Source organism: Desmodus rotundus, chromosome 10 (genome assembly GCF_022682495.2).
Source record: "Desmodus rotundus isolate HL8 chromosome 10, HLdesRot8A.1, whole genome shotgun sequence".
Classification (NCBI taxonomy): Eukaryota; Metazoa; Chordata; class Mammalia; order Chiroptera; family Phyllostomidae; genus Desmodus; species Desmodus rotundus.
Window position 1 is genome coordinate 42,179,561 of NC_071396.1, and position 25,426 is coordinate 42,204,986.

Below are 25,426 nucleotides of genomic sequence, written 5' to 3' on the forward strand. Positions count from 1 at the left end.
GAACTTGACCCTCAGAAAGGAAGTACAGGCAACCCTTTGGGGCCCTGCCTCGTGGCCCAGGGCAGCTGGGAGAAGTTAGGTTGGCTCAGAGTTTCCCAGTCCGAGGGCTGAGGCGGCAGCCAGTCCCAGCCCACACCTCACCCACTCGGGACGTCCAAGGCTAGGCGGAAGTACAGGTGGAGGTCAAGCCAGGCCTCCAGCTGGACGGTTTCCTGGGCCAAGAGTATGTATGTCAGGGGCAGGGCAACACCAGGAAGCCTCTCCTTCCTGCTCAGAAAGCCCACTCACCCCTGCCCCTGGCCCCAGGCTAGCGCTCCTGTATCCACTGTCTCAGCAGTCCACAGCCTTTGGGCACCAGGGACGGTGTCATAAAGACCCACAGACTGGGTCTGGGGGAGAAAGGGGTGGTTTCAGGATGATTCCAGCACGTTACAGTCAAGCTCACCGCCTGATGTGTGGCCCGGTTCCTAATAGGCCCAGACTGGTACCCTTGCCCTGAAAAGTTGAGGACCCCTGCATTATCTCATTCCCAGCCTTCTAGGGGCCAGTGGAAGCCAAGAGGGCAGGGAATGGGAGGAAGTGCCCAGTCTGAACCCAGGGCGCGGTGTTTCTCAAGGCCGGCAGCACGGGCACTCCCAGGTAGATGGCGCATCACGATGCAGGACTGCCTGTGCGTTTCAGATGCCTGATGTCCCCGGGCCTGGCCACCGAACGCAAGGAGTGTCCCCCTGTCACGGTGACAGCCAGGAGCAGCCCGTGTAGTATCCTAGGGATCAGGAGGAGGGAGACCTGGGTCAACCCCCTCCTGTGAGGGGGCAGGAATTTCTGTGATTAGTTTAGCTACAGTGGAGCCGGCAGGACTCAATAAACGCTTCCCTTTCTTCTGGAAGGGGGCCGCTTTTGACACGGAGACAGGAAACCCTTGCTCCCTGAGGCTCAGCTGGGAGGCAGGGCACTCACCCGTGTCTCAGCTGGGACCTTGAGTAAGTCATTCACTCTTCTGTAGTTTCTCACCCCCCCCCCCCTCCCCGCAAGCTCTTAGAACAATTTGTAGGCGCTAAAATGGGAAGTTTGCAGTTGAAAAGTTTGCAAACTAGGTGCAGGGTGTGAGGCTACAGGGGGGCAGCAGTGGGTGGCAAATAGCCTAGTCCTGCCCGAAGGAGCAGCTTAAAGGACCTCCTGTGATGTGTGGGGAGGGGAACATGTGGTTTCTCCCACGGAGAGAATCTGTCTGCCGATCACCCCGCATCATGGTGCTGCCCAGCCGACTGCGCCCTGACAAGCAGCTTCAGAAGACAATTCTGGTTATTTCTCCCTCGGCAGAGGACGACCCCCTCACAGCCTCCGTTTCTTCACACGTCCAACGGAGGTGGTGACGTGAACCACATATGTGCCCCCCTCCACAGGCTGGTGGGGGGACCCTGAGGGTCCTGGGTGGAGTGGGGAGCAAGTGCAAACTGTAGAGTGCAGTGGGTTTGTGAGGTTATGCTGGGACACCAGAGGGCGCTCGGACAGCCTGTGACCTCACCAGTCGGTCGTCAGAGCCCCACTGGGCCCCTTCCTCTTCAAGCCGCTGGCTTCCCTGCTGAGCCAGACTGGCCGGCTGAGCAGTGGCCTGCCCCTCATCGCCAGCAGCTTAGGGAGACAGCGGCGAGGACCTGACACATTCCTCCTCCTCAGCCAGGGTGTGGGTGGGCCTCTTCTGCTCCACCAGAGTGGGGGCTTGGGGGGCTGCCCAAACTGCGGCTCTCCTTAGGCCTCAGCCCTCGGAGGGAGAGGGCCTGAGGTGCTATCACCGCAGGCACCTTCTTGTCCACACCGCCCCGGATGTGCTTGGTTTTGTCATCTGTGTGATGGGCACATTGGCTGGGTCCCTCTCTCAGGGCTGTTCAAAGGACCAGCTGGAGCGAGTGATGTGGAAACGCTTTGCCAGACTCTGGCCCTTGCTTGGTCTTGGAGTGGGGAGGAGCGTGAGAACTCGGAATCACAGGAGCTACCAGGTGCCCGGCCTGCCCTGGGTTCTCCTGGTGCTCCATGCAGCTGGTCCCCACTAACTGCCGTCGGAGACAAGGCATCACTGACCCTTTGTACAGGTGAGGTGGCAGGCGGAGTTTTCTAAGAGGGCTGCAACCAGACCTGCATTTTCTCCTTAAATTATGATGTTGATACTTTTCCCTTGAATTGGAAGTCAGCCACTGATTGTGCCAGGAAGTGGCACCCTATGACTTCTGAGGCTCGGCCATAAAAGGTGACACAGCTTCCCCCTGGTTTGCCATGGAACGCTCACCCTTAGAGTCCAGCAGCCATGCTGTGAGGAGCCCAGACCACGGGGAGAGGCCCAGGCTGTGTGAAAGGGTCAGGCCAGTTCCCAGCCCGCCAGACGGTGCATGGCCCAGTCAGGCCAGTTTCCCACCCGCCGGACTGCCTGTGACTCAGTTATCCCGACTCATGGGGTAGCCCGCGGCTTAATCGGAACTCTCTCCCACCGTGCACAGTAGACATCGGCGCCACCACAATGGCCGGTGGTCAGACTGACCCGCCTGTACCTGGGGACAGCCCGCCCTTTACCTAACCCATTGTCCTGGCTTACGTCCTGGAGCCCTGAGGCCCCCCTAGAAGAACAAGAGACTAACCCTGCCCCATCCCCTCACAAACCCTGTGCTTTTTCTTTAAAAACCCCTTCCTACCTCCCCTCAGGGCTGCAGTCAGTCCAACTCAGGCTGTCTGTAAGCACAGCATCAGATAAAGGCACTTGGAGCAGATCATCCAGTTCCTCCTGCTCCATTCCTCCCGCATTTCCAACAGTGGGTGTTCTGGCCACCTGACCCCCCAGCTGACGGCCAGCGCCAGCCAACCGCCGGCTGCAGGGCAGCTTGAGCCACGGCCACCGGCGGAGCCCAGCGGCCCAGCAGCCCCAGAGCGCTGGAAGTGTAGAGGATTGTTGTCTTGAGGCAGCAGCACGTCTTGGGGTGGTTTTCTGTCTGGCAGTCGCTGGTCACTGGCCCACGGACGTGACTGGCCAGAGGGCTCTGCTGGCATGTGTCTTCCAGACTCCAAATTCCATCTTTGCCCTCACCCTGAACTACTTTGGTGTCTGGGGTGCTCTGACCCAGGGAGAGTGTCCCCTGGCCCTCCCTACTTGGCAATGGCCAGGGTGAAGCCCGAGCAGAGGTGCCCCGGGGGTGGTCTGCAAGGACAGGCACACCCAGACACAAGTTCATGGTTTATTACACGCAGCAGTGGCTATCTACACAGAGAGGGGAGGCAGGTAGCAGGCCAGAGCTGGTGGCCGGGGACCTTTGTCAGGTGGGGGAGTCTCTTCTAGGAGGGTGACGTGCAGGTCGCAGGCCCCTGCTGGGGCCGCTGGGAGCCCACCCTGCGGTTCTCTTCATCTGACAGTGCACCCGAAGGACCCAAGTTCTGGGAGGCAGATTGGGGCCAGTGACACCCAAACTAAGAGCTGGAGGCCCCTCTCCTCAGGCTGGCAAAGTCCCGTCACACCCCTGCTCTGGGTTGGGGCTGGGGGAGACGGACAGGAAGCAGCAGCCAGTTCAGCCTGGGTCTTTACATCCTCCACACGGAGGGGGGAGGCGCCACGGGGCTCCCTGCAGCTGGGTCCACGTGGTGGTGACCACAGTGCTTGGCCTGCCCTCCTAGCTGGAGGACACATGTTCTTGTCCAGGCTGGCTCCCTGAGGCCTACTGAACTTGGAGAGCTAGACCCCACTTGGGGCGGGAGTCTTGCCCTGCCCTGGTGAGCCCAGGCTCCAGGAGGGCCTGGGAGGGTGGGCAGCTGGCTCTGGCCGGAGAGGCCAGGAGCAGCTGCCGTGGCCGTCCATGCCCCAGGTGGTCCCCAATGCTCTGGAGCTTCAGGGGGCAGGCTCTTGTAGGGCAGCTGGGCAGCCAGAGTCTGCTAATGGGGCAGCGGGAGGCCCCACCTGGCATCCATGCAGCCTTGCCCGAGCCAGGCACCTTCACCTTTGTCTCCTTCCGAAGACCAGTAGGTGCCCCTCCGGTGCACAGTTCCCCAACTGGCCTGTCTGTGTTCCTGCCAGTGCCACGTGCTGGTCCTTCTGGGGCTGGGCCAGGCACACGCTCAAAGGTTGGAGGCCACCGGCAGTGCATCCCGTGAAAGAAGATCAATATATTACTGTTTTGTCTTTACAAAAATTAAAAATGTCCACATGGATCTGTGCAGGTCATGGGCGGGTGCTGAGGGTCACTGGAAAAGGGGGGAAAGACTAAGGGTGAGGAGGGGAGTCAGGCCCTGGGGCTCCCCTCCTGCCCATTTCCCCAGAGACAGGCAGCCCCCATCCCCTAGTCCCAGGCTCCTGGCTTCCACCTCCTCTCTGGGGGCAGTCTGGACAAAGTCCCAGGGTGCTGAGAGTGCTGCACTGGCCGGGCCAGGTGCTGAGTGGGTCTGTGCAACCAGCAGGGGGTGCTGTGCATAATCAGCCAGGACTGTGGCCTCATGGTAAAGCTAGGCTCGTGATACAGAAGCTTGGCTGTTCAGTCACTGTGTAGGGAGCTGAAGACACCACCCTCAGGGCCCTCCTGTGCCCCCACTCCTCCCAGCCTGTCCTGGAGACTTCCCCGAAAGGTACCTGATGCCAGCAGCCAGGGACAGGCAGCCCGTCGGTGCCCTGGAAAGGAGGAAGGCTTCAGTGGTGGGGCAGGGGCTGGTCAGCTCTCTGCCCTGGCACACTCCTGCCCCGGTGTGGCCTGTGCAGCCCCGGGAGCCGCTGTGTGAGGCTGCTGGCCCCCACCGAAACAGCCCGAATGCCTGTCCTGTCCACCCAGGCCACCCGGTGGCTGCGGGACAGGTCACCCCTCCTGCACTTGTCCTGCCGTGCCCCTGTGGGGCTTGTTGGGACACCTGTGCAGGGGGCGGAACCAGGAGAGAGCACCGGGCTTGTGCTGGACATCTGCTGGTTGCAGGAGGACCTGGCCTGGCTCTGCTGAGGGAGTGTGTGTCTTCCTGCCTGGTGGCCATGACAGGGGCTCCAGACCCTCACCCTGGGGGCCTGAGTGTTCTCAGGAGTTGAAGTGAATATGGACAACTCAGAGGGTCCCCCTGTGTGCACCCATCCTGGTCTCTGTGCTGCAGCCGGTCAGGCGGAGGCCAGTAGGGTGTGGCCCAGCAGGGCTTGTCTGGAGGCATCAGCCATGATGGCTCAGCAATCAGACACAAGTCAGGGTGTGGGGGGGTCCTCAGGCAGCCTGGAGGATGGGGGGCTGGAGAGGGACAAAGGCTGACCCTACAGTCCTGGGGGGCCCTGGGACACAAGCACCACTCTGTCCCAAGGGCCTCAGACGCCCAGGGGCACCGGGACACTGCCGTGCATCCATTGGGGGCACAGGCTGGGGCCGAGGGGTAGGGCAGGAGGCAGGCAGGACCAGGGAGGGTGGGCAGATGCAGGCAGCACAGCACACAGCAGGCCAGACCCCCTACCGCAGGGCAGGGCCCGCTGCCCCTTGCTGGGCCCTGTGCGCCCGGCGCCCCCAGCGCCCCGGGCTCGCCTCCGCATTCAGGGCTTTCCTGTGTCAAAGACAGAGGCTTCGTGACTTGGGGGGAGGTCCTGGCCCAGGGGCTGGATCTGCAGGGCCGCCCCGTCCCCTGCTGTCCCTGGCACTTTGTGCAGGTGCTCACGCTCAGGTTTTCGTGTGTTTTCTCATCGCCTCTTCAAAACCGGGAATTGTACGGATGAGGAGACTGAGGACCTGACGGCTAAGTGACTCGGTCAAGGGCAGAGGACTGGGCCTCCCTTTGGAAGGTGGCCCCTTTCCTCAGGGCCCTGGCTGGGGCAGCCAGGTATGAATATCTGGTCAGCTTTAGCTTGGAAACTCAGCTGTTTTGTTTTCCCTGTTTGTTCTGAGCGCCACCCCCCGCCCCACCCCCGCAAAGAGTCTGATGTGTAACCTCCTCTGCCTTCTGGGAAACGGGACCTGAATTTTGGTCATTTCAGGCACTGGGTTGGGTGGGCCATTGGGGGCTGTGGGGGCGGGGAAGGGAGAGGTCTGGGGCAGGTGGAGGAGAGGCAGGGGGACGGCACGGGGCCATCCTGAGCACAAAAAGCCCCCTTCCAGACGGGATGGACATCAGAGAGGGAAGGGCGGTCCCGCCCTCCTTTATGGGTGAGGGAGCACAGCAAAGAGGGGCTGTGAGCCCAGGGAACAGGTTCTGCCCCTAGCAGGGCTCCCCTTTCTAGAGAGGGGGCGGGTCTCCCAAGCTGCGGCCACGGCGGGATCAGGCCAGAGCAAGAGGACCCTCTGTGACAGAGTGACGGTGATGGTGGCCCTGGCAGTGTGGGCATCCCAGGCAGGGCTGGTGTGGCCTCTGGGACTTGCAGCTGAGCTCTGAGGACAGAGAAGACGCTGGCAGGAGGCGGCAAAGACCTTGGTAAGGGCCCCCCTCCTCCGACACATACCACAGGGCAGGGCTGGTCTAGGCCTGGCGGTCCCGGCTCGCCCTTCTGGCCCTTCACTCCTTTCCGGCCGGGGATGCCTCGCTCCCCCTGCACAAGAAGGGAGACGGGGGTATGGCCGCCGCTGCGGACCTCAAGACACCTCCAGCACCTCTGACAGGTGGGCCTGGGGCTGGCAGCCAGCCTGCCCTGCTATCCCCATCCCAGCCTCCCTACCCACCCTGCCTCTCTCTGCCTGCCTCTTGCCTCCCTCTTCTTTGCTGCCTCATCCTTCCTCTTCACCTGCCTCCCTCCTCTGTCCTCCTGCCGCACCCCCTCTCTAGCTGCCCCCACTTTCTCTCCGCCTGCCCCACCTTCTCTCCACGCTCGCTCCGGTCGCCTTTCTCTCCTCGGGGTCCAGGGAAACCCTGACAAAAGGATTAAAGGTTAAACCTGAAAATGAGGTTTGAGGTGTGCCCCTCTTGTCTGTCCATCTCCGCCCCCTCCCTCCTTGTTTGTGGGACTGGCTGGCCCAGCTCCAACTCCCAGGGGACGCATCAGCTGGGTGCAGCGGGTTTGGGGAGATGCGTGCCTTCAGGGCAGCAGCACCCCTTCCTCCAAAGGAGGACGCAGTCGGAGTCTATGGATGGAGCCCCAGGCAGGGCAGCTGGCACAGGGCCTTTCCTCACGTCAGTGGACGCAGCTGGCACTGGCCAGACTTGGTTGGGGACAGACTCAGGAAACCTACAGAAGTTTATGTCACCATTTGACAGACCAAAAATGGCCTGTCTTCTCTGGGCTTGGCTCAAACTCTTGTACACCCACTCATCTGTCCATCCGTTTGTCCCTCTGTCCATCCATCCAACCAACATTTCCACGCATCCCCTAGGAACTGGGCTGTGTTCTGGGTGCTGGGTACAGAGAAACAGATGTGATGTGCCCCCTCTCGTATTTGTTATGTGGTTTATTTTCTATATCTTACAACTTTTTTAAGTCCTTACCCAAGGACATGCTTATTGATTTTAGAGAGAGGGGAAGGGAAGGAGAGAGACAGGGAGAGAAACATCGATGCAAGAGAGAAATGTCGGTTGGTTGCCTCTCATACGCGCCCTGACCAGAAATCGAATCTGCCTCCCTTCGATTTGCAGGATGGTGCTCCAACCAACCCAGCCACACCAGCCAGGGCATGGTGTTTTGACGTCTTAAAAGTCTTGCTGGCTGGGGAGAGTTGACGAGACTTTCTCTAAAAGAGCAGAGTGAGGCAGACACTCTTTCTCCAGGATTTGGGCCTGCAGAGGTGCAGGTCTGGGCTCCTGGCTCATCACGTGGGAGTTGGAAGGATGCCCACCCAGAGGCATCGAATGCAGGGGAGGGAGAGAGGCTGGGTGGTGTCGGCACACCGGGCCCCAGACCCCCGTGCTGTGCCTCTGGAGTTTTCAGTGACGAGTCAGTGTAAACCAGTGTGAATTGTGCTTCCTGTCTCTTGCAGCCAGCAGACACTCCATCCATCAACATTGGGCTCCTACCGCCTCTCCTCTCCCTCTTCCAGCCGCCTTAGCGGAGGCCGCATCATCTTTCACCAGAATATCGCAGTAGGCTCCTCACTGCTCTTCCCACCTCCCCACTCCCTTGCGTCATCCGTCCATCATCTGTTCTTGCATCGTTCACCCACCCATCGCCCGTGCCTCCATGAAGCACCTCCTCTGGGCTGCGCACTGGACTTGGCACTGGGAACACGGGGGGAGCCCGGCAGTTGTAGTCCCAGCCCTGGGAAGGGGGGTTATGCCCACACCACCAGACCCGGGACCTGATCCCGGTGACGGCGAGACACTTACGTCCAGTCCTGGCTCCCCTGGCTCCCCGGGTCTGCCCTGAGGAGACACAAAGAGACGGTGTTGGGGGCTGGGAGGGGTGCTGGGAGCAGAGCTCCTGGGGCCCGCAGCCCTGTGAGTTGTTTGCATGCCCCAACTCCGGCCTGGGGACCCATGCGGTGCACAGTTGACCCTCCGACCAGTGTTCAGCCACAGTTGGAGGGGGCGTTAGAGAAAGGGGGTTACCTTCTCTCCTTTGGTTCCTGGCAGCCCTATAAGGCCCAGCGGCCCCGCTGGCCCCTGGATGGAAAGGGAATGAGTTAGGAGGCTTGGTAGTCACAGGAATTAGTGTGTCTACAGACAGACAAGCCTCGGGACACTCACAGGCAGGCCGCCGGGGCCTCTCTCCCCTTCCTCGCCCTTCTCTCCCTTCGCTCCATCCAAACCCTGGAAGTGAAGGAGGGACACCAGTCAGGGGGACGTGGTCAGACAGATGGAGGGATGGGAAATCGGGGGCCCAGGTGAGCAGGGCAGAGGGACAGACTCCAGGCTCGGACAGGCCAGGCCCTGGCTCCCTCCCTGTGCACGTACTCAGAATGAGCTGTGGGTGTGGGCACTTTCCATTTTCCCGCCCATGACCTCAGGCGCTCACAGTAGGTGGTTGTGGTCACACCCACTTCACAGATGAGGAAAAGAGAGGCACAGAGGGGCCAGGGACGGGCCCAGCCACACAGCAAGCAGGTGGCCAGCTGACTGCCAACTGAGTTTCTGAGCCCCCGCCTCGGCCTCGGGTGCTGATAGGATGGGTGCCTTGTAAACCTGATGCGGGGCAGGTGGGGCGGGGGCTTGGGACAAAGCAGAGCCAGAAGCAGCACAGCTGCTGGGCCACATGCTTGGCCCACTCAGCTCCAGGAGTCCATGACTCCGAGTCCCCAGAGTGGCCTCAGAGCTGGGGGAGCAGAGATGTGTTGTTCCCCGAGGGTGGGGTGAGCAGAGAGGCCAGCCGGCCTCCCCATCTGTGTGGCCGCTGGGGCCTGCACACGGGCAGGGCGCGCTCACGGGTTTAATATAGGAGCAGAGGACACGGCATTATGTAACGCACACCGAACCCAAAGCCCCGTGGCAGGACTGTGGGCAGTGGAGACGCAGATGCTCACGTGGGAGGCGAAGGGGAAGGGGCGGCAAAGGGGGAGGCACAGGGAAAGGGGAGGCGACATCGAGGGGGGGAAAGCAGTGGACGGGGGTCCCGACAGAAGGAGAGGGGAAAGAGCAGAGCCCCAAGGGTGGACATGAGGGGGCACCAGCTCTGGGGGACTCAGAATGTTCAGGCTGTGAGAAGACACAGGGCTGGTCTAAGGCCAGGCGTGGGGCCCTCCCTTGGCCCATTAAGCAAGGCTTTCTGGAAGCATCCAGGCTGTGAATCTGCAGCAAGTGCAGGGGTTTTCACCCGTGTCCTGGAACTTACCTTGGGACCCTGGGTTCCCTGTAGTCCCTGGAGGAGGAGGAGAAAGGTCAGGGCCAGCCCTCTTGCAGCGAAGGCTTGCGGACCACTCACTGGCCCCCACGGCCCTGACCTTGGGGCCTCCCAAGCCCAGGTCCTGGCTCTGCCCTCCTTGCCTGACATGTCCTACCCCCCAACCCCCAGGGAATTCTGTCCTCCCCTGGTTATGGCTCCTGGGCATGGGCGCACCACCCTTTCTGTACCCCAGCTGCTTCAAGCCAGACATTCTTACCATGGGGCCTGGGGGGCCAGGAGGGCCAGGGGGCCCCGGCTCCACTATGATCTGGGCCTGGGAAAGGGTCAGAGGTAGCTTAGTCACACATTGCCTGTCATCCCTCACCAGTCACGCTGGAGCCCCTGGGGCGCTGGAGGAGCGTGCCCTGGGTCCTGGGCCCTGTGCCCCTGCTTCTTGCCCCCAGGACTACAGTGCCTGGTGGGGGCCCAGCGCTGGTGTTGGGGTCTCAGGTAGGCCTTAGGTGGAGGACACAACCCGAGGTTCCTCCGCCCCCACTCCCCTGGGTTTGGTCAGGCCAGGTGGCCCTGCTGTCCCTTTGGCTTGGGGCCCCAGCTGGCCTCAGCCTCCCCCTTACCAGGCTCTCTGGCAGCTTGTCAGATGCTGGCTCTCCCTTCTGCCCTTTGGGGCCGTGGGCACCCTGTGGGACAGGATGGCCTTGAGCCCTTTCTCTCTGTCACCAGGATTGCTACCCACAGGGGTCAGCACCTCCCCTTCCTTCCAGCTATGGGGCTTCCGGGGCAGAGACGTGCGGGGTTGGCCTTTGCAGCTTAAAATAGTTCCCCTGGACCAGGGGGCATTTAGAAAGCACAGGACAGCGCGTACATGGCGGTTTTCTTGTGGGGCAGGAGGGTCTCCGGGGGCTCTGGGAGTCCCCGGCTCAACCCACACTTTCTCTCCAGCTGAGTAGCCTTATGGATGGGCAGTGAGTGTGAACTGGTGGCCCCTGGTGGTTGCTTAGCCTGTCAGCTCTCCCAGTCCATCCGCGCCAAGACCAACAGCCAAAATGCCTGTGACAGTGACAGCAGGTGTTTATGCATGTCAGTCACCATTCTCAGGCCTGTCCATGTGCTCCCTCGGGGAGCAGGAGATTACAACCCCCGTTTGAAAGGTGGGGGAACCGAGGTCCACGGGGGTTAGGCAGCTTGTGCAGGGTTCCAGTCGGTGAGAAATGGAGAAGAATGCAGACTGGGACGGCCAGAGCTGCCGCCTAACCACCAACTTAACTCCCACTGTGCAGGGCTGGGCTCCAGGGCTCCCTTCCACAGCCCCGGGCCGGACCATGGCGCAAGGCCCCAGCTGCCAGCAGGCACATCTGCTTGGGGACCCCACAGGGGATACGTAGGGGGGTTAGGCGCACCAACCACTTACCGGGAGGCCAGGCAGGCCCATCTCGCCTGCTTCCCCTTTGGGTCCGGCTGGCCCCACCTCTCCTGGGTCTCCTTTTTGTCCTTTGGGACCCTGGAAGCCACACGAACAAGGGGTCAGTGGGGCTTAGCAGGCATCTCCCTTCCCCCACTCTGGCAGGTCTCCAGAGTGTCATTCAGGCCAGGCCAGGCCCCCCACTTCCTTCTTGTGGGTCCCTGCCTCCAGCTCAGGTGGCAAATGCACTGAGGGGCCTGGACAGAGGCAGGGAGGGGGCAGCCCCCACCTGCCTCACTGTACACAGGGGTCGCCGGTGGGGTGGGGGTGGAGGCAGTGCAGCAAGTGGGACCGTGCAGCCACCAGGGGCCACAAGGGAGCACTTGTCGGGCCCAGGGTCAACTGTGCGCTCACCTCTCAGGAGCCAGTGATGAGAGTCCCCAACCTCTACAGCCAACCAGCCATCCACACAGATGCCTTCTGGCCATGGATTCTGGCTGCTGATTCCCTCCCTCAGCCAAGGCGGAACGTCCACAATGTGCCACCCACGAGGGGCTCAGCACTAAAGACATGCCCACAAATGTCAGGTGACACCCGTGGACACTGCAGTGTCTACGGAGGATCACATGTGTGCACTTATGTGCCGACAGCAGTGCGCTCGCTGCTATTCGAGGACTCGCTACGTGGCACCCGGCTCTGTGCCGAGCGCTGTCTGTACCCGGTGGTCTGACCCTCAGGGCACCTTCCCAGTGGGTGGGGAGCCCCGGCTGCCCGAGGGAGGGGGAGCAGCTTGCCCAAGGCCTACAGGCAGAACCAGAATTTGCACACGGCACACGTCTCCAAGCGTGGACACATGTACACATGTGCTCACACACACACACACACACACACACACACAGCATGATCCCTGGCACCAGCATCACCAGGGGAGTGAAAGGTGCAGAGACCTTCTCTCCATCGATTCCGGGGGCACCTGGCAATCCGAGCTCGCCCTGGAAGGGAGCAGAGAGTGAGAGGGGTCACGGTGTCCTGCAGCCCCTGAAAGGGGTCTGTGGCTGGGCAGCCCCCCCAACCAGCATCCTGTTCCTGGTCGAGTCCCTGCAGCTGGACCTCCAGCACGGTGCCCACCAGGTGCTTCGCTCCGTGCCAGGAGCGGCCACCTCCTCTCCCCCATGTCCTCCCCCGTCACGGGCGGACGGTGCCTAGGGCTGTCATCTACGGGCTGGTAGGTCACATTATGGAAGCTGAGGCTCGGAGGGTTAAGTGACTTGGTCCCAGCCACACAGCCCAGGGACACTGGTGGGACCAGACCCTGTCTGATTTCACAGCCCTGGCTTCTTTCTCCTGAGCCAGGAGGTCAGGGTGCAACGATGCGTACAGGCCATAGGAATGGCCATGTCATCTGCGGGGCTCTGTGATGTCGGTAGGGGCTGGTTTGCGGTTTCCATGCGTGAGTCAAGCTTCCCAGGGCACAGTGTTGCTGAGCTGGGAAGAAGGCGCCTGCTTGGTTAGGGTGCAGCAGGCTCCTTTCTCAGAGCTCCCAGAAGCCGGGACACAGGGAGACAAGCAGAGGCGACATGGCAGAGAGGAGAGGGGAGGTTGGCTCGGGGCAACAGGCTTGAGGGGCCACACAACCCGCACGTGCACTGACCTTGGCTCCGGGGATCCCTGGGGGCCCTGGGGGCCCAGGAGGACCCTGTGTGCGAAAGTCAAGCCAGTCAGCGTGTAGATGGGGCCTGCCCCTCACTGCCAGCCTGCCCCTTCTGCCCTGCAGGCCACGCCCCATTTAGCTGGGCTGCTGCAGGTCAGGGGCCCTTAGGCAGCCCCATTCCCACCCAGCCAGGCCAGGCCCCTGGCTTGAGGGAGTCCCCAGGGGAGGCACCAGGCATCAGGCACGTACACAGTGTCCACTACCACGGAGAGCCCAGAACCCCTCTGCCCCAGCGCCGGTTTCCCCAAATCTAGATTTCTTCACCACATGGCCCTCCCCAGGATCCTGCGGTGGCTCCCTATTGCCCCTTGAAACTGACATGCAGTGCCAGCCCCAAGCTTTGTCCCCCAACAACGGCCCAGCACTGCCTCCTGTACTTCTCTGTGACCCCTCTGACCATCAGCCCTGTGGCCTGTGGCCTCCTGGCCCTGGGGAGTTCCCGGGTTGCACAGGTAGGGGATGGCATCTTCGGGCTCTGGTCTGACCCCACTCCCAAATTGCTGTCTCCACCTAGGCTTCCAGAAGGCTGCCTGCTCACCATCGCGCATCAGCACCTCCTCCAGACTCAGGTCCCATCCCAAAGGCTGCGCTCTGTCCAGACCCTCAGCCCCAAAAGTCGTAGTTCTGGTCCCTCCACCTCCCCCCACCAACCTGCTCCCTTCCTGTTGAAAGGCCCCCATCTTACTCTGTCCCTTCACTCCCCCCACTCTCCTGTAGGCCCACTTTTGTTTGCCTTCCACACCACGCCTCCTCTGCTACAAGAACCAGCTGGGGCCGCCTGCTGCCCGCCCAATGGAGTCATCCTCCCAGCCTGGCACCCGGGATTCACTTCCTGCCTCCTGGCCTCATTGAGCTTCTCCCGGGGGATCCCAGCCCGCCTGGGGCACACTGTGCACACACACGCCCGCAGGCCACAGCGCACCACACTGCACCAGGCCTGGGTAGCTGCAGTTACCACCAGCTTGTGCTGCTCTGAGGCCTGTGGGGAATAACTGGAATTGAAGCTCAGGTGGGGCCAGGTGCCGCCGTCCAGTCTGGTCTCTGGCGGCCGTCCCTCCCTCACCCCAGCTCTCTTCCCGGGCACGCCACCTCCCCGAAACTGGTTATGGGTCCCCAGTTTGCTGGGCAGGGTGCAGAGGCCACCCATCTTCGGAGGCTCTGGCGCAGGCCTTGCTACCCTCCCGCCCCCTGCCCACCGCACCCACGCTGAGGTCATTAGAAGACCTAGCCCTGCAGACTGAGTTTCCAGGGAAGCCCCCAGGAGCCCTGCTGGGGCTGGACACCAGGAAATGCTCTGCCTCCTGCCCCTTTCGCTTTGGCCTCTGGGGAGCTCGGGCTCACCCAGCATCATGTGGGGTCTCAACACAGCACCTGGTGAGGCCGGGCCTTTGTGCTCAGCCACCTCTGGTCCCTCGTGTACAGAGTGCGGGATCAGTACACAGAGTGGGTGGCTATTCCCTCAGGAAGTGAACAGCAGGGCCCACCCAGTCCTCCAGGAGCGTTACCTTAAGGGCATCCAAGATCTTGCCATCATAGTCAATCACCACCGTGTCTCCTTGCTCGCCCTTGAAGCCCGGGGGACCCTGAGGTGGGACGAAGGGGAAGGTTTCGGGAGGAGCTGAAGTGGTAGCCATCTCCGTACCTCACCCAGAGAACCCAGTAACAGGGCCACACACGGTCCCCGGCACCGGCTTGGCTGTAACCTGGTGGGCCCAGCACGGCCGGTCCTCAGGTCTGGTCCCCTGGCGTTCACTCTGCACCGGCACCTGGGCTCAGCGACAAAACGCTGTAGGAGCCAGGCAGGGGCGCGTGGATGGAAGGGGGGCCTGGGGCCAACTGAGGAACACACCCCTCCTGAACTAGGGGTGGCAGTAATCGGCTTTCCTGAGGGAACTGAGGCCCCTGGAGGCCCTGTCCCCAAATTCTTGAGGGAAAGCGGGAAGCCTAATTTTGATGTGATGTGCTTCCCATTTTTAAATGTTGGCAAACAAACACAAAGACACCAAAACCCTCCGAGACACTGTGTAGGCCCGGGCCTTGGCTTCCAACCGCTGGCAGAGGCCTTGCGCACCATGCACACACGTGCCCGCCCACGCCCCCACACAGGTGAGCGCCCCGCTGCTGGCCCCGGCCCACCCTCTGCCCACCCCTCCCCACGTGGGCACCTCTCTGCTCTGAGAACGGCAAGGGCCAGGCGCACTTGGCTTTAGGCCTGTGGTCAGGCCAGGCCTCCCTGCCAGCTGCCTCCGTGGTCATGCCCTTCATGGAACTGCACAGCTTACACTGCATTCCCACACTTGGCGCTTCCTCTAACCCCCGGCCACCCGCAAGCCCAGGCTGCGGGCTGGGACCAGGTTTTCGGAGGAGGACACCAGCCTCCGGGAGCATGAGGGGATGTGATTGCGAGACGCCACAGCGCTGAGACCCCGATGAGGGATGTCAGCCTACAGGTGTGCTGGTGAAGGCTGGTCACAGAAGATCTGGGGCCTCGGGACCAGCTGCAGGGGCTGTGCTCCCGGTGACAGGAGCGAACCTCGACGTGGGGCCGGGAGAAAGGCCAGGCCCCCTCAGCAGGCAGAGCGCTAACACCATGTGTGACAGTCGAGGCCTCTGGCTGCATACGCCGGGGGAGAGCCTCGCGGGGCAGACACTCGCTCAGAGAGAGGGGCAAGGTGGGGGTCAGACCCCTGTTTTTACACATCCGTATTCGACCATTTTACCAAAAGCATGTATTATGAGACTAGAAGTGAAAAAAATATATATCTCTTAGGCCCTGGGCGAGTAGCTCCATTGGTGGGACCGTCGTCCTGATGCACCACGGCTGCGGTTCAGTCCCCAGGCAAGGCCCGCACAAGAAGCAACCAGTGAGTGCGTAAGTAAGTGGAACAACAAATCGACGTTCCTCTGTCTCTCCAAAATCAATCAATAAAAAAAAAAATGCAAACATCACTAATGAATTATTTTTAAAAAAGACCCCAGTTCCTGGGGCCTCACTGCCCCCTGGGGGCCTGTGTGGACAGCAGGACCTTATGAAGGTGCCGCCCTGGGTCCTGCGGGGGCGACTGGAGGGGAGGTGGCTTACCCGCAGCCCCGTGGCTCCCTCAGCTCCTCGCTGGCCTGGCTCCCCCTGTGGAGACACGTGGTTGCAGCCAGGTGTGAGCAGATGAGCCCAAGTCCCGCCGCCCCACCCCCCAAAAGGGCGCAGGGCCTCACATACGCAACTGGCACCCCAGTAATGAGGCTCCTGGAGGGAGGGTCCGAGGAGCCCTCCTCTGACCCCATGTTGAGTAGGGAGAGGCCCAGGAGCCCCAGGCTACATGGCGACTCAGTCTCATAGGTTACTTAGACCCAACGTCTCCCACGTAATGGCCAGTCCAATGAGACCAGCCCCGGGGACCCAGGCCTTCCAGGGACTCCCAGCTTCAAAAGTCAGGCTGGAGGTGAAACCACGCCGCCTCCCAGTGACAGGGAGCTGCTCAGAACGGGGCCTGCAGAAGCTGAAGCCGTGTGCTGGAAAGTCACCTTCGGCCCTGGGGCCCCATCCGCGCCGCTCTCTCCCGGTGGCCCCACGCTCCCTGGCTCGCCCTGCAGCAGAGACATTCCCCATGAGAGCAGGCAGCAGGGCGGGTCAGGGGCCACTGGGTCTGCTGGCTTCTGCAGTCAGTCTGGTGGAGCATGGCTGAGTCGCCCGCTGGGGAGGGAGCTCAGGGCGCTTACTCCCTGCCCCGGGAACTCGGGCCACGGCCACCTTCCTGCTGAGTCTTGGTGCAGAGTCGGGGCAGCTCAGGGGCTCAAGAGACATTTTGGAGGCAGGCTGGCTGGGATTTGGTGGCTGTCCCAAGGGGTTGGGGGAACCAGGATGTCATCAGTTCCTGGCCTGGGGACAGGGCATGGCGTGGGACCACCTAAGATGGGCACCAGAGGGCTTGAGAGGACAGATGGCCTGTGTGAGGTGCCAGGCCTGTTGACAAGGGGGACCCAGGGCCTTCCTGCTGCCTCTGTCTTGCCTGCCCTGGGGTGAGCCCACACCCCATACCGCCCGCCATGTGAAAGGGCCAGGAGGGGGCGCTTCCCTGGGCGGGAGGTGGGAGGCAGGAGGAGCTCAGGGGAGGCGCAGGCCCCTACCTTGGGCCCTGGAGGTCCAGGTAGCCCCGGTGGGCTTGGCGTCCCATCATCCCCCTGAGGAGAGGAGAGTGGAGGCTGCAGCTCTCAGACCTGGATGCCCTGGTGGGGCTCTCACACCACCCCCTTCTGGACTCGCTGCATAGCTGTCCACTCCTGGCACCAGCACCGGTCACACTGGGATGGGCAGCTTCTCCCTCCCCTCCTCATCCCTCTAGGGAAGGGGTGGGGTCAGATCCACTTCTGTCCGTGAGCCCACTTGCCCCAGGCCAGCCCAGAACAAGCCTCAGCAGGTGTGTGCAGAGGGAATGGAGGGGCAGGCAAAGGACAGGGAATTCGTCCTCCTGTCAACAATAATCTCGTGAGCACCTTCTGCAGGCAGGTAGGTGAGGTCCCCGCTGGATGGGCCAGAGGAGGCTGAGGGCAAAACAATATCCAGAGAAACGCATGGCACCTTGCGGGATACAGAAGTGCCAGGCAGAGAACATGCGGGGGTGGGGTGGGGGTGTGTGCTTCAGTAGTGGCCGGGGACGGTCTCCCAGAGGAGTGGAGCTGTGCCGAGGCCTGTGGCAGGAAGGCAGGCCCAGCTGTGGGAAGAGGTAGGAGGCGGCCACTCTGCGTCAGTGGTTCCCAGATGTGGGGGCGCATCAGCCTCACCCCAGCGTCTGTTTTGGTGGGACTGGGGTGGGCCCCAAACATGCTTGTCTCATAAGCCCCCACGGATGCGACACGCTGGTCTGGGGACCACACTTTAAGAGCCTCTGTCCTGGACCTCGAAGTGGGGACAAACTTGATGTGTGTGAGGAAGGGGAAGAATGAGCGAATGAGTGAATGAGATCCTGGCTTCAGAGACGTACCCACAGTGAGGACTCAGGTCTGCCAAGGAGCAGGACGCCTTCCCGGTGGGCAGCCCCCATTTCTGCCCCGTGCCCAGCCCCTGCCCTTCTCTCAGCCACTTACCCCATCCCTGCTGAGAAGCCCCTCCGCAGGCCCCCCCTCACCTTCTTTCCAGGAACACCGGGCTCGCCCTGAGGGGAGACAGTGGGAGTGCAAGAGAAAGGTCAGAGCCTCTGAGCCGCCTGCCGCCCTGGAGGAGTGGCCCCGTGACCGTGCCCCCCGCAACCCGGAGCCCCCAGCACCTCAAAGAGGACTCCACTCCCAACCTGGTCCCTTCCAAGCTGAACGACCTCAGGCAAGTCACTGCTCTTGAAAGCGGAATATGACGCCCAGCCTCAGAGGGTCCCATGGGAGACTAGAGAGGCTTCGTGAAAGCCCCTGGCTCGCGGCCCGGCTCACGGCAGGTGCTCACAAAGTGGAGCTCTCCGCCACCCTTTCCTCCTGCTCAGTCCGGGACTCCAGCTCCTTCAGGGAGGACCACAGCCTGCCTCCCCGCCCAGCAGGTGGCGCTCAAGGAGGTGAGAGAGAGCTCAGGTCTGGGGAGGGCTTTAAAAGCTAACCTGCTTGCCCTGGCCGCTGTGGCTCAGTTGGTTGGAGCGCCGATATTTCTCTCTCTCTCTTCCCCTCCCTTCCTATCCTTTATTTAAAAATCAATAAGCATGTCTTCAGGTGAGGATAAAATTAAAAAAAAAAGATCCTCACCACCTGGTGTGAAGGTTAGGCAGGAAAGGTTTATCATGCGCCCATTTAACAGGTGAGTAAGCCAAGGCCCAGGGAGATGCAGTAACTTGCCCAAGGTCACGGAACCCCGTCTCCTAACCCTGCTGCCTGGGCTTCGGGGGTGGGGTGGCAACGGGGATCGAGGAGCACTCACCTTGAGCCCCGGAGGTCCCTTTGGGCCCTGGAACAAGAGAAGGTATTAAAGGTGATACTGGAGGTTGCTCCTTACCATCCTCCTCTTGCAAAGGGCGGCACTGAGGCCAAGGGAGGAGGAGGCAGGACCGTGGCCGGAACTGGCCCGTGCCAGGCCTGCTGCCTTGGGCAGCGGCTCATCAGATCTCAAGCAGTGACAAGTGGGTTGCAGGCGCCCTCCCAGGGATGCAGGGCTGTGAGTGTCCTGCTGGGGCTGGAGCCCCGCTGGCCCCCACCCCGCACCGCTGGTGGGGGCAGGCAAGAGCTCAGGTGTGCGCGCACAAACAGCCGCACACGCAACCTGCGTGTGTGCGGAAGAGGGGCTTCCGGGCTGGAACCACGGTCCCGCCCGCTCAGGCCTCTGAAGCACTCTGGGTACTGACCAGCTCGCCGTCTCGTCCAGCCTCTCCCTTGGGACCCTAAGGACACACAGAGAGAACAATGAGGGGCCGCAGGGGCCTCACGGCTACCTGAGCCCGAAGTACCTGCCGGACCTGGGGCTGAGCCCCAAGCATGTCTGCTCCCGTCAGCCTCACCAGACCCTGTCCTCACGTCACAGGTAGGAAAGTTGGGGCTCAGGGAGTGACACACCTAATGGGACAGGGAGCAGGCGAGCCAATGAGTAGCTGCCCTGAGGGGGGACCATGGTGGCAGTTTGGTGGAGATGCCGCCCTCACCTTGGTGTGGAAGGCCAAGCTGGAGTCCCTGGGTTGGGGAAAGTATCAGTACAGGAAGTCTGGCCTTCGGGGTTTGGTGAGGGCCAGGGGAGGATGACTGGGGCCGACCAGTCAGTACTGGGGAGGACGACCAGGGCCGACCAGTTGGTACTGGGGACGGGGCAGAAAGGGAGAGAAAGGAATAGGGGTTGGTAAAGATCTGCGGAAAAAGAGCCTACACGTTTGGGTCAGGGTCAGGGTCAGGGTCAGGGTCAGGATGGGACGGAGATCGCGGCCAAGGGCAGAGTCAGGGTCTGTGGGTCTACTCGGAGTTAGAGCAGGGCGGGGGGGTAAGAGTTGGACCTGGACTCAGGGTCGAGTCTGTCAGGGGTGAGCATGAGAGTCGGACAGTAGCTGATTGCGATGTGGGTCAGGATTTGGGAATGAGTTTGGGGTCAAGGTCTTAACTGGGTCTAGGCACCCAGTTAGGTTTGGTTTAAGGGTCTGGGTTGGGGGTGCAGTTAGGGTTGGGTTTGAGTCCGAGCTGGGGATAGGGCTGGGGGTGCGCTTGACTTCGGGATCAGGGTTTGGGGTTCTGGTAGGGGCAGGACCGGGTTCTGGGTAGTCCAGCTTACCGCTGGGCCTGGCGCTCCCCTGGGGCCATCTTTCCCGGTGTCCCCGGGAGGGCCCCGGGCCCCAGGCGGTCCAGGGGGCCCTGGAGGCCCAGCAGCTCCATCTTGCCCTTGGTCTCCCTGAAAGAGATGAGGCCTGGCATGACCCTGAGGGCGAGGGGAAGGGGCTCTGGTCTCCAGAGAGGCCCCTTACCTGGGCAGTGCGATGTCTTCCCCTTTCCCAGCCCTCAGCCAGCTCAGAGGCTTTGTTACTAGGCCTCTTGCCACTTTGTGGTGGCCACATGAAGAGACAGGTTCCTATATCTCAGTGTAAGAGGCCAGCAGGACCTTTTACACTCCAAGGAATGTGCCATCTCCTCACCTGTGGGCTTAGGCGGCAGATGACGCACGTTGGGTGCGAGAGGAAGCACATGTGCCTGCCCCAGCCCCCTTCCTTCCAGAGAGGGGACTGCACACCTCTGGGTTGGCCCATTCCTGCTTCATTGGGTGGCAGAGGTGCACCCTTGGCATTTGGCCCAGAGAAATGAAAACTCATGTTCACACAAAAACCTGTACATGAATGTTCACAGCAGCCTTATTCGTTAAAGCCCCAAACTGGAAACAATGCAAATGTCCTCCAGTGGCCAGTGGTTAACCACCTGGGGCACGTGTACCGCGGAACGCTGCTCCCCTCCGCAGGAATGGAGTACAGACAGGAAGCCAATCTCAAAAGCTTAGGGGTGGCGGGGTTGCATCAATGTAACATTCTTGAAATGGCAACATTAGAGAGAGGGAGCGCAGCTTAGTGGTTGCCGGGGCTCAGGCATGGGGGCGGGGAGGGAGGGGACTGCATGAGGACCTGGGTGTGCCGGTTGCACACGTCCACGACAGTGATAAAAAGGCACAGGAGTGAGCACAGGCATGGGAGGGTGGGGGTTCTGAGTGAGGCTGCTGGATGGTGTCCGTTTCCTAGGGAGGAGATTGTACTGGGCGCCGCAAGAGTCACCGAGGGGGTGGAGCTAGAGATGAGTATCTTGTATCACAACTGCATGCAAATTTACAGTTATCTCAGCAACAACAAAGAGGTAACAGGGGCCACACAGTCTCTCTCATGCAGCCCCAAACCCCCAGTTCTCAGGCCGATGTTAGTACCGGGTCAGACCTCAGGCTGCCAGAGCCCTCACCTTGTGGGGCCCCCTGCAAGGAGGGAAGACCACAGTGCCACGGGCACTTCCTGTTGCCCCAGCGGTGCCCACCCAGTGCTGGCACCAGGCGCAGGAATGGGGCGTGCCCGCTCACAGGGCCAGCGGTGCCCAACCTTCCTGTACCCAGGCTTCGTGTGGAGTGGGCCCTGCTGTGTGCCCGGAGCTGATGGGCCAGGACGCCCTGGGGGGATCTTACCCACTCCGGTGACCCTCTGGCCAGGCCACTACTCTTGCCCATTTTACAGAGGGGGTGGCCAGCATCACAGAAGTTCGTCCTTTAACCAGGGTGACAGCTGGAAAGGCCACTGTGGTCTCTTTCAGTCACTGTGTTTATCCCGGGTCCCCGTGCTGTGAAAGAGCTCACCTCTCCAGCTGGCCGTGCCTGACACCTAGCTCACCCGCCGTCCCGATGAGGAACGGGATGGCAGCCCTCGCTGTTTACCACGCCGCCAGGCCCTGACCAAGGGGCAGACCTCCAGGCCAAGGTACAGAGCACAGTGTTTGCTTAGGTCCCCCAGCCGTAGGTGCTGGGGGCGGGGGGCCATTCCTGGTTTGTTTCACGCTGTAGTAGGGAGAATTGGGAGGCCCCTGTCCCCTGTTGCTCTTTTCACCGCTCAGGGCCCAGGTCAGGAACCACAGGCCCAGTCCTCCAGGCAGAAAATGGGCTCAGACCCCTGCGTAGGCCCAGAGAGAGCCATAGGCTCCTCCCCTGAGTTCCTCCAGCAACAAGGCGGGCTGCTGCCTCCTCCTCCTGCTGGAGCGGCTGGCTGAGGGCTGACCCTGGGAACGTGAGGAACTGAGGAGAACACGCCAGGCAAACGAGCAGGCCCAGACACGCCACTCGGCCAGTCTACCTTGAGGATGCGGCGATTGTACAAGTGATGATCTCTACCGATAAAGCCTGGAAGGAGCCTTGGGAAAACCATCTGTAGCAGACAGGTCGTGTGCTCAGGAAGGTAGGGGGGTGATGGGCAAGACCACAAGGCTACTTCTGGAGGCAAAGCCACGTACCCCGGCCCACTCAAAGGCACTTGTGACAGGGAGGGGCAGACCACATTGTCCACAGAGGCCACTGTGCTCCTCCTGCCCCCAGGGCCCTTGGCAGTGTGACCTCGTCACTCCCCATCGAGAGCTGGGGCTTCTTTCTTCCTGCCCCCCAGCCTGGGTGAGCCCTATGACAGATGTGACCCCTGCAATGCAGGGGCAGTGATGCTGTGTCCATTCTGCACACAGCTCTTAACAGGCCTGGCAGTCCCGGCTTCCTGCCTCTTGAGACGCTGCTCCTGGGAGCCAGCCCTAGCCAGCAGCCCCATTGACGCGGCATGTGAGGGCCATCACCGTGGCCTGCTGGACCTGCTGCCCCTGCCTGCAACAGGAGACCCAGCCAACCCAGCAGGCTGTGATGGAAGTGACACGTTATGTAAGTCACTTGCAGGCACGGAGGTTGTCTGTTGGGGGTTGTTTACTCAGGCAGAAGGGTGGACTGGGGGGCATTCTGGTCTGTTGGGAGCCAGCATCGCTGCTGGGAGGAGCAGCTCCTACATGCAGCAGAAAGTGAACGGCCACCAAACTCAACGCCAAGTGCACGGGTGCCCTCCCTTTGACTGCAGGGACATCTCACCAGCTGCGTGTGGCCCTGCCCTTGGCCTCCTATCAAAGGCCCAACACAGGACAGCTGGGTGTCTAGGAAACTCAGCCTGCCCAACCCTCTTCCCTGCTCTGGGCCCTGGGCTCACAGCCGGCCTCATTTCACAAACCAGCCTCAGAGTCGTGAGGTTGCAGAGCTGGGACAGGGACCCAGCCCCGCACTCCGCATGCTGCCCCTTCCCCTTGTTCCCCTCACCCTCCGCTCCAGTCCCACCTCCAGCCTTGGCACCTGGGTGTTGCAGGTGACCCACCATTGGCTACAATTTCTACCCCACAACCTTCTTAAAAACAATGGGATTTCACCACTCCCCTGCCCCCTCTGGCCCTCGCCGCTGCTCACCCAGGCTGTGGCAGAGGCGGAGAAGGCCCCTTGGGTGACCCTCTGCTGAGACCTGCTTTTGTGGGGCCCATCCTGCCAGGGGTCTCCACTCCGCTTCAGCTGTGTTGAGGAGACCCTGGGGCCCAGAGGGCATGGAGGGCCAAGGTGGCCTGGCTGGGGCTCCCACTTCCTGTTCCCCTGCGGGGTGCTGGGTGCCCACTTTTATGATTGAAATGAGTCTTCACCTCAGGGGCTTTGGACGGGGCTGTCGCCCCACTCACAACTGGAGGAACTGTGTCTCTGGGGGGAAAGTGACTCACATAGGGACATTTGGTTAATTAGCGGCAGAGCTCAGCTTGGGCTTAGGGGTGCTGATCCTAGAGTCTCCCCTCTTCCTGGGGTGCCACTGCCTCTGCTCTGGGACCAGTGCCAGGCCCACGGTCCACCCACCCACGGTGATGAGCGTGACGGGATGTCTGTGCCACAGAAGGTGGCTGGGACTCCTACCCGGGGCTGTTCCCAGGAGGCCTTGCAGCAGGACAGGCTGCGGGCGGGAGGAGGGTGCCCGCCAATGGACCGCCGACCGCCTTCTGCAAGAAGTGCAGGCTGTGCTCTTTTAGAATGGAAAACAAACCGTGTATGTGGGCAAGGGGTTGCGCTCCGTTCTTACCCGGGGGCCAAAGTCTCCTGGTGCACCCTGGGAACAAAAGCCAGGGAGATGGGTCACTGCCACGTTCTTGCATTACTTCCCGCACACCGGGCCCTGCACGGTCTGAGCCGTGCTGCCCAGAGTCACACACAGGCTCTACTTTTTCTCCATTTCCAATGAGGTAATGAAGGCACAGAGAGGCTGAGTAATCTGCCCAGGTCACACAGCAAGCACATTCCAGGCTTGGAACTAGGCGGCCCGTTATTTCCCGCTGGCCCCTCTCCAGACATAGTAGAGCAGAGACAAGCCGCTCCCACTGTGCCCCCTTGGAATCCCGACCCACAAAACCGTCAGGGATGATAATGACTTGATTGGTGGTTTTAAGTCTCTAAGTTTGATGCCAAGACACTGATTTCTCTTTGTGTCAAAGTCCCTGCCTTGATTGTTTCTATGACTTGGTGGCATCAGCCAGGACCCTCGGGAGGGCAATCAGCGCATGTGCCAACAGCACGAGGGTCTCATGTCTACAGAAACCCTCAGACCACCACCTGCAGCAGTGTTCCCACGGCTCTGAGAGGCTGGTGGACACTGACAGCTGGAGAAGCTGAGGCCCGTAGGTCTGGGCAACTTGCCAAGAGCCACCTAATTGGCAGTAGAGGTGGAATGCAAACCCGAGGCTCAGCATTGATGGTGGCCTGGAACGCTGGCCGTCTGTGCCTAAGTGACCCCCAGGGGCATTGGGTATGGGTGTGGCTCAGTCACGCCTGGCTCTCCCCTGGAAGCGCCCAGTGGGCCTTGCTACACCTAGGTTGGCCCCGCCCCCTTGTTCCCCAGATCCCATTATGGGACACCCCCCACTCTTTCCTGCTCCCTTATGAGGCACCCTTGGTCCCAGCCCCCTCGGGCTGGGCTGTGGCTCGACACTGAACACCAAGTGCCAGGAAGCCCTTCTTGTAAGAGTAAGGGGCCGTGAGGATCTGTCTGTTTTCCTGGCAGGGGTGTCCTCCCCCCACAGAATGCCACCCACAGTCCTTGTTCGACCCCACAGTCCTTGTTCGACCCCCCAGGCGGTTCTGGTGCCCCCCCCCCCACCTTCATGAGTGGGAAATTGGCCATTCAGGTCAGTTTTGCTACATGCCGGTGTCAGGAGAACTCAGATTCAGCCCTCTGGGCACTTCACGTTGTCAAGTGTGGGCCTGTTATGGGAGGTAGGCACCACGCACCCCGCTTTACAGATGGGGAAAATGAGGCTCCAGGAGGGGATGTGGTGTGCCCATGGTCACACTCTTGGACTGGGGTTTGAAGGCAGGTGTCTGGCATCCTCCCTCAGCCTCTGGTGTCACTTACCTTTTCCCCCTTGGGGCCCGGAAGTCCCTGGGGAAGGAAGGTGGAGAAAGAAGGAGCGTGAGTGAAGAGGATCAGGCTAGCCTGTTGCTAAGACTGTGTGGGAGAAGGGGCTGTGTGGCTGAGCTGAGCTGTGGGCAGCCAAGTGGGAAACAGAGGAGCCTACCCGCCCTTAAGGAGGCTGCCTGTGCCGACCCTGTTGGGCACCTGCTGTGCTGGGCGCCGGTCAGGAGGCCGCTGCCCCTGCAGTCTGGGGTGTGTGA

General features: G+C 61.5%; 1 protein-coding gene across 1 annotated transcript in view; it reads right to left on the reverse strand.

Annotated features, from left to right (window-relative positions):
- Positions 1-3,211: 3,211 nt before the first annotated feature.
- COL23A1 (collagen type XXIII alpha 1 chain) overlaps positions 3,212-25,426 on the reverse strand; it is a 276,836-nt gene continuing 254,621 nt past the window's right edge. Inside the window, exons 7-29 of the mRNA XM_045185726.3 lie at positions 25,167-25,193; positions 23,841-23,867; positions 20,024-20,140; positions 19,116-19,151; positions 18,695-18,721; positions 17,925-17,951; positions 16,927-16,980; positions 16,324-16,386; positions 15,884-15,928; positions 14,307-14,384; positions 12,742-12,786; positions 12,038-12,082; positions 11,100-11,189; positions 10,306-10,368; positions 9,948-10,004; positions 9,680-9,706; positions 8,599-8,661; positions 8,461-8,514; positions 8,239-8,274; positions 6,778-6,831; positions 6,428-6,514; positions 4,604-4,642; positions 3,212-4,221 (exon numbers count right to left, since the gene is read on the reverse strand). Coding sequence (XP_045041661.1) covers positions 4,219-4,221; positions 4,604-4,642; positions 6,428-6,514; positions 6,778-6,831; positions 8,239-8,274; positions 8,461-8,514; positions 8,599-8,661; positions 9,680-9,706; positions 9,948-10,004; positions 10,306-10,368; positions 11,100-11,189; positions 12,038-12,082; positions 12,742-12,786; positions 14,307-14,384; positions 15,884-15,928; positions 16,324-16,386; positions 16,927-16,980; positions 17,925-17,951; positions 18,695-18,721; positions 19,116-19,151; positions 20,024-20,140; positions 23,841-23,867; positions 25,167-25,193 — 1,164 coding nt within the window. The 3' untranslated portion in view covers positions 3,212-4,218. The remainder of the gene's footprint in view (positions 4,222-4,603; positions 4,643-6,427; positions 6,515-6,777; positions 6,832-8,238; positions 8,275-8,460; positions 8,515-8,598; positions 8,662-9,679; positions 9,707-9,947; positions 10,005-10,305; positions 10,369-11,099; positions 11,190-12,037; positions 12,083-12,741; positions 12,787-14,306; positions 14,385-15,883; positions 15,929-16,323; positions 16,387-16,926; positions 16,981-17,924; positions 17,952-18,694; positions 18,722-19,115; positions 19,152-20,023; positions 20,141-23,840; positions 23,868-25,166; positions 25,194-25,426) is intronic.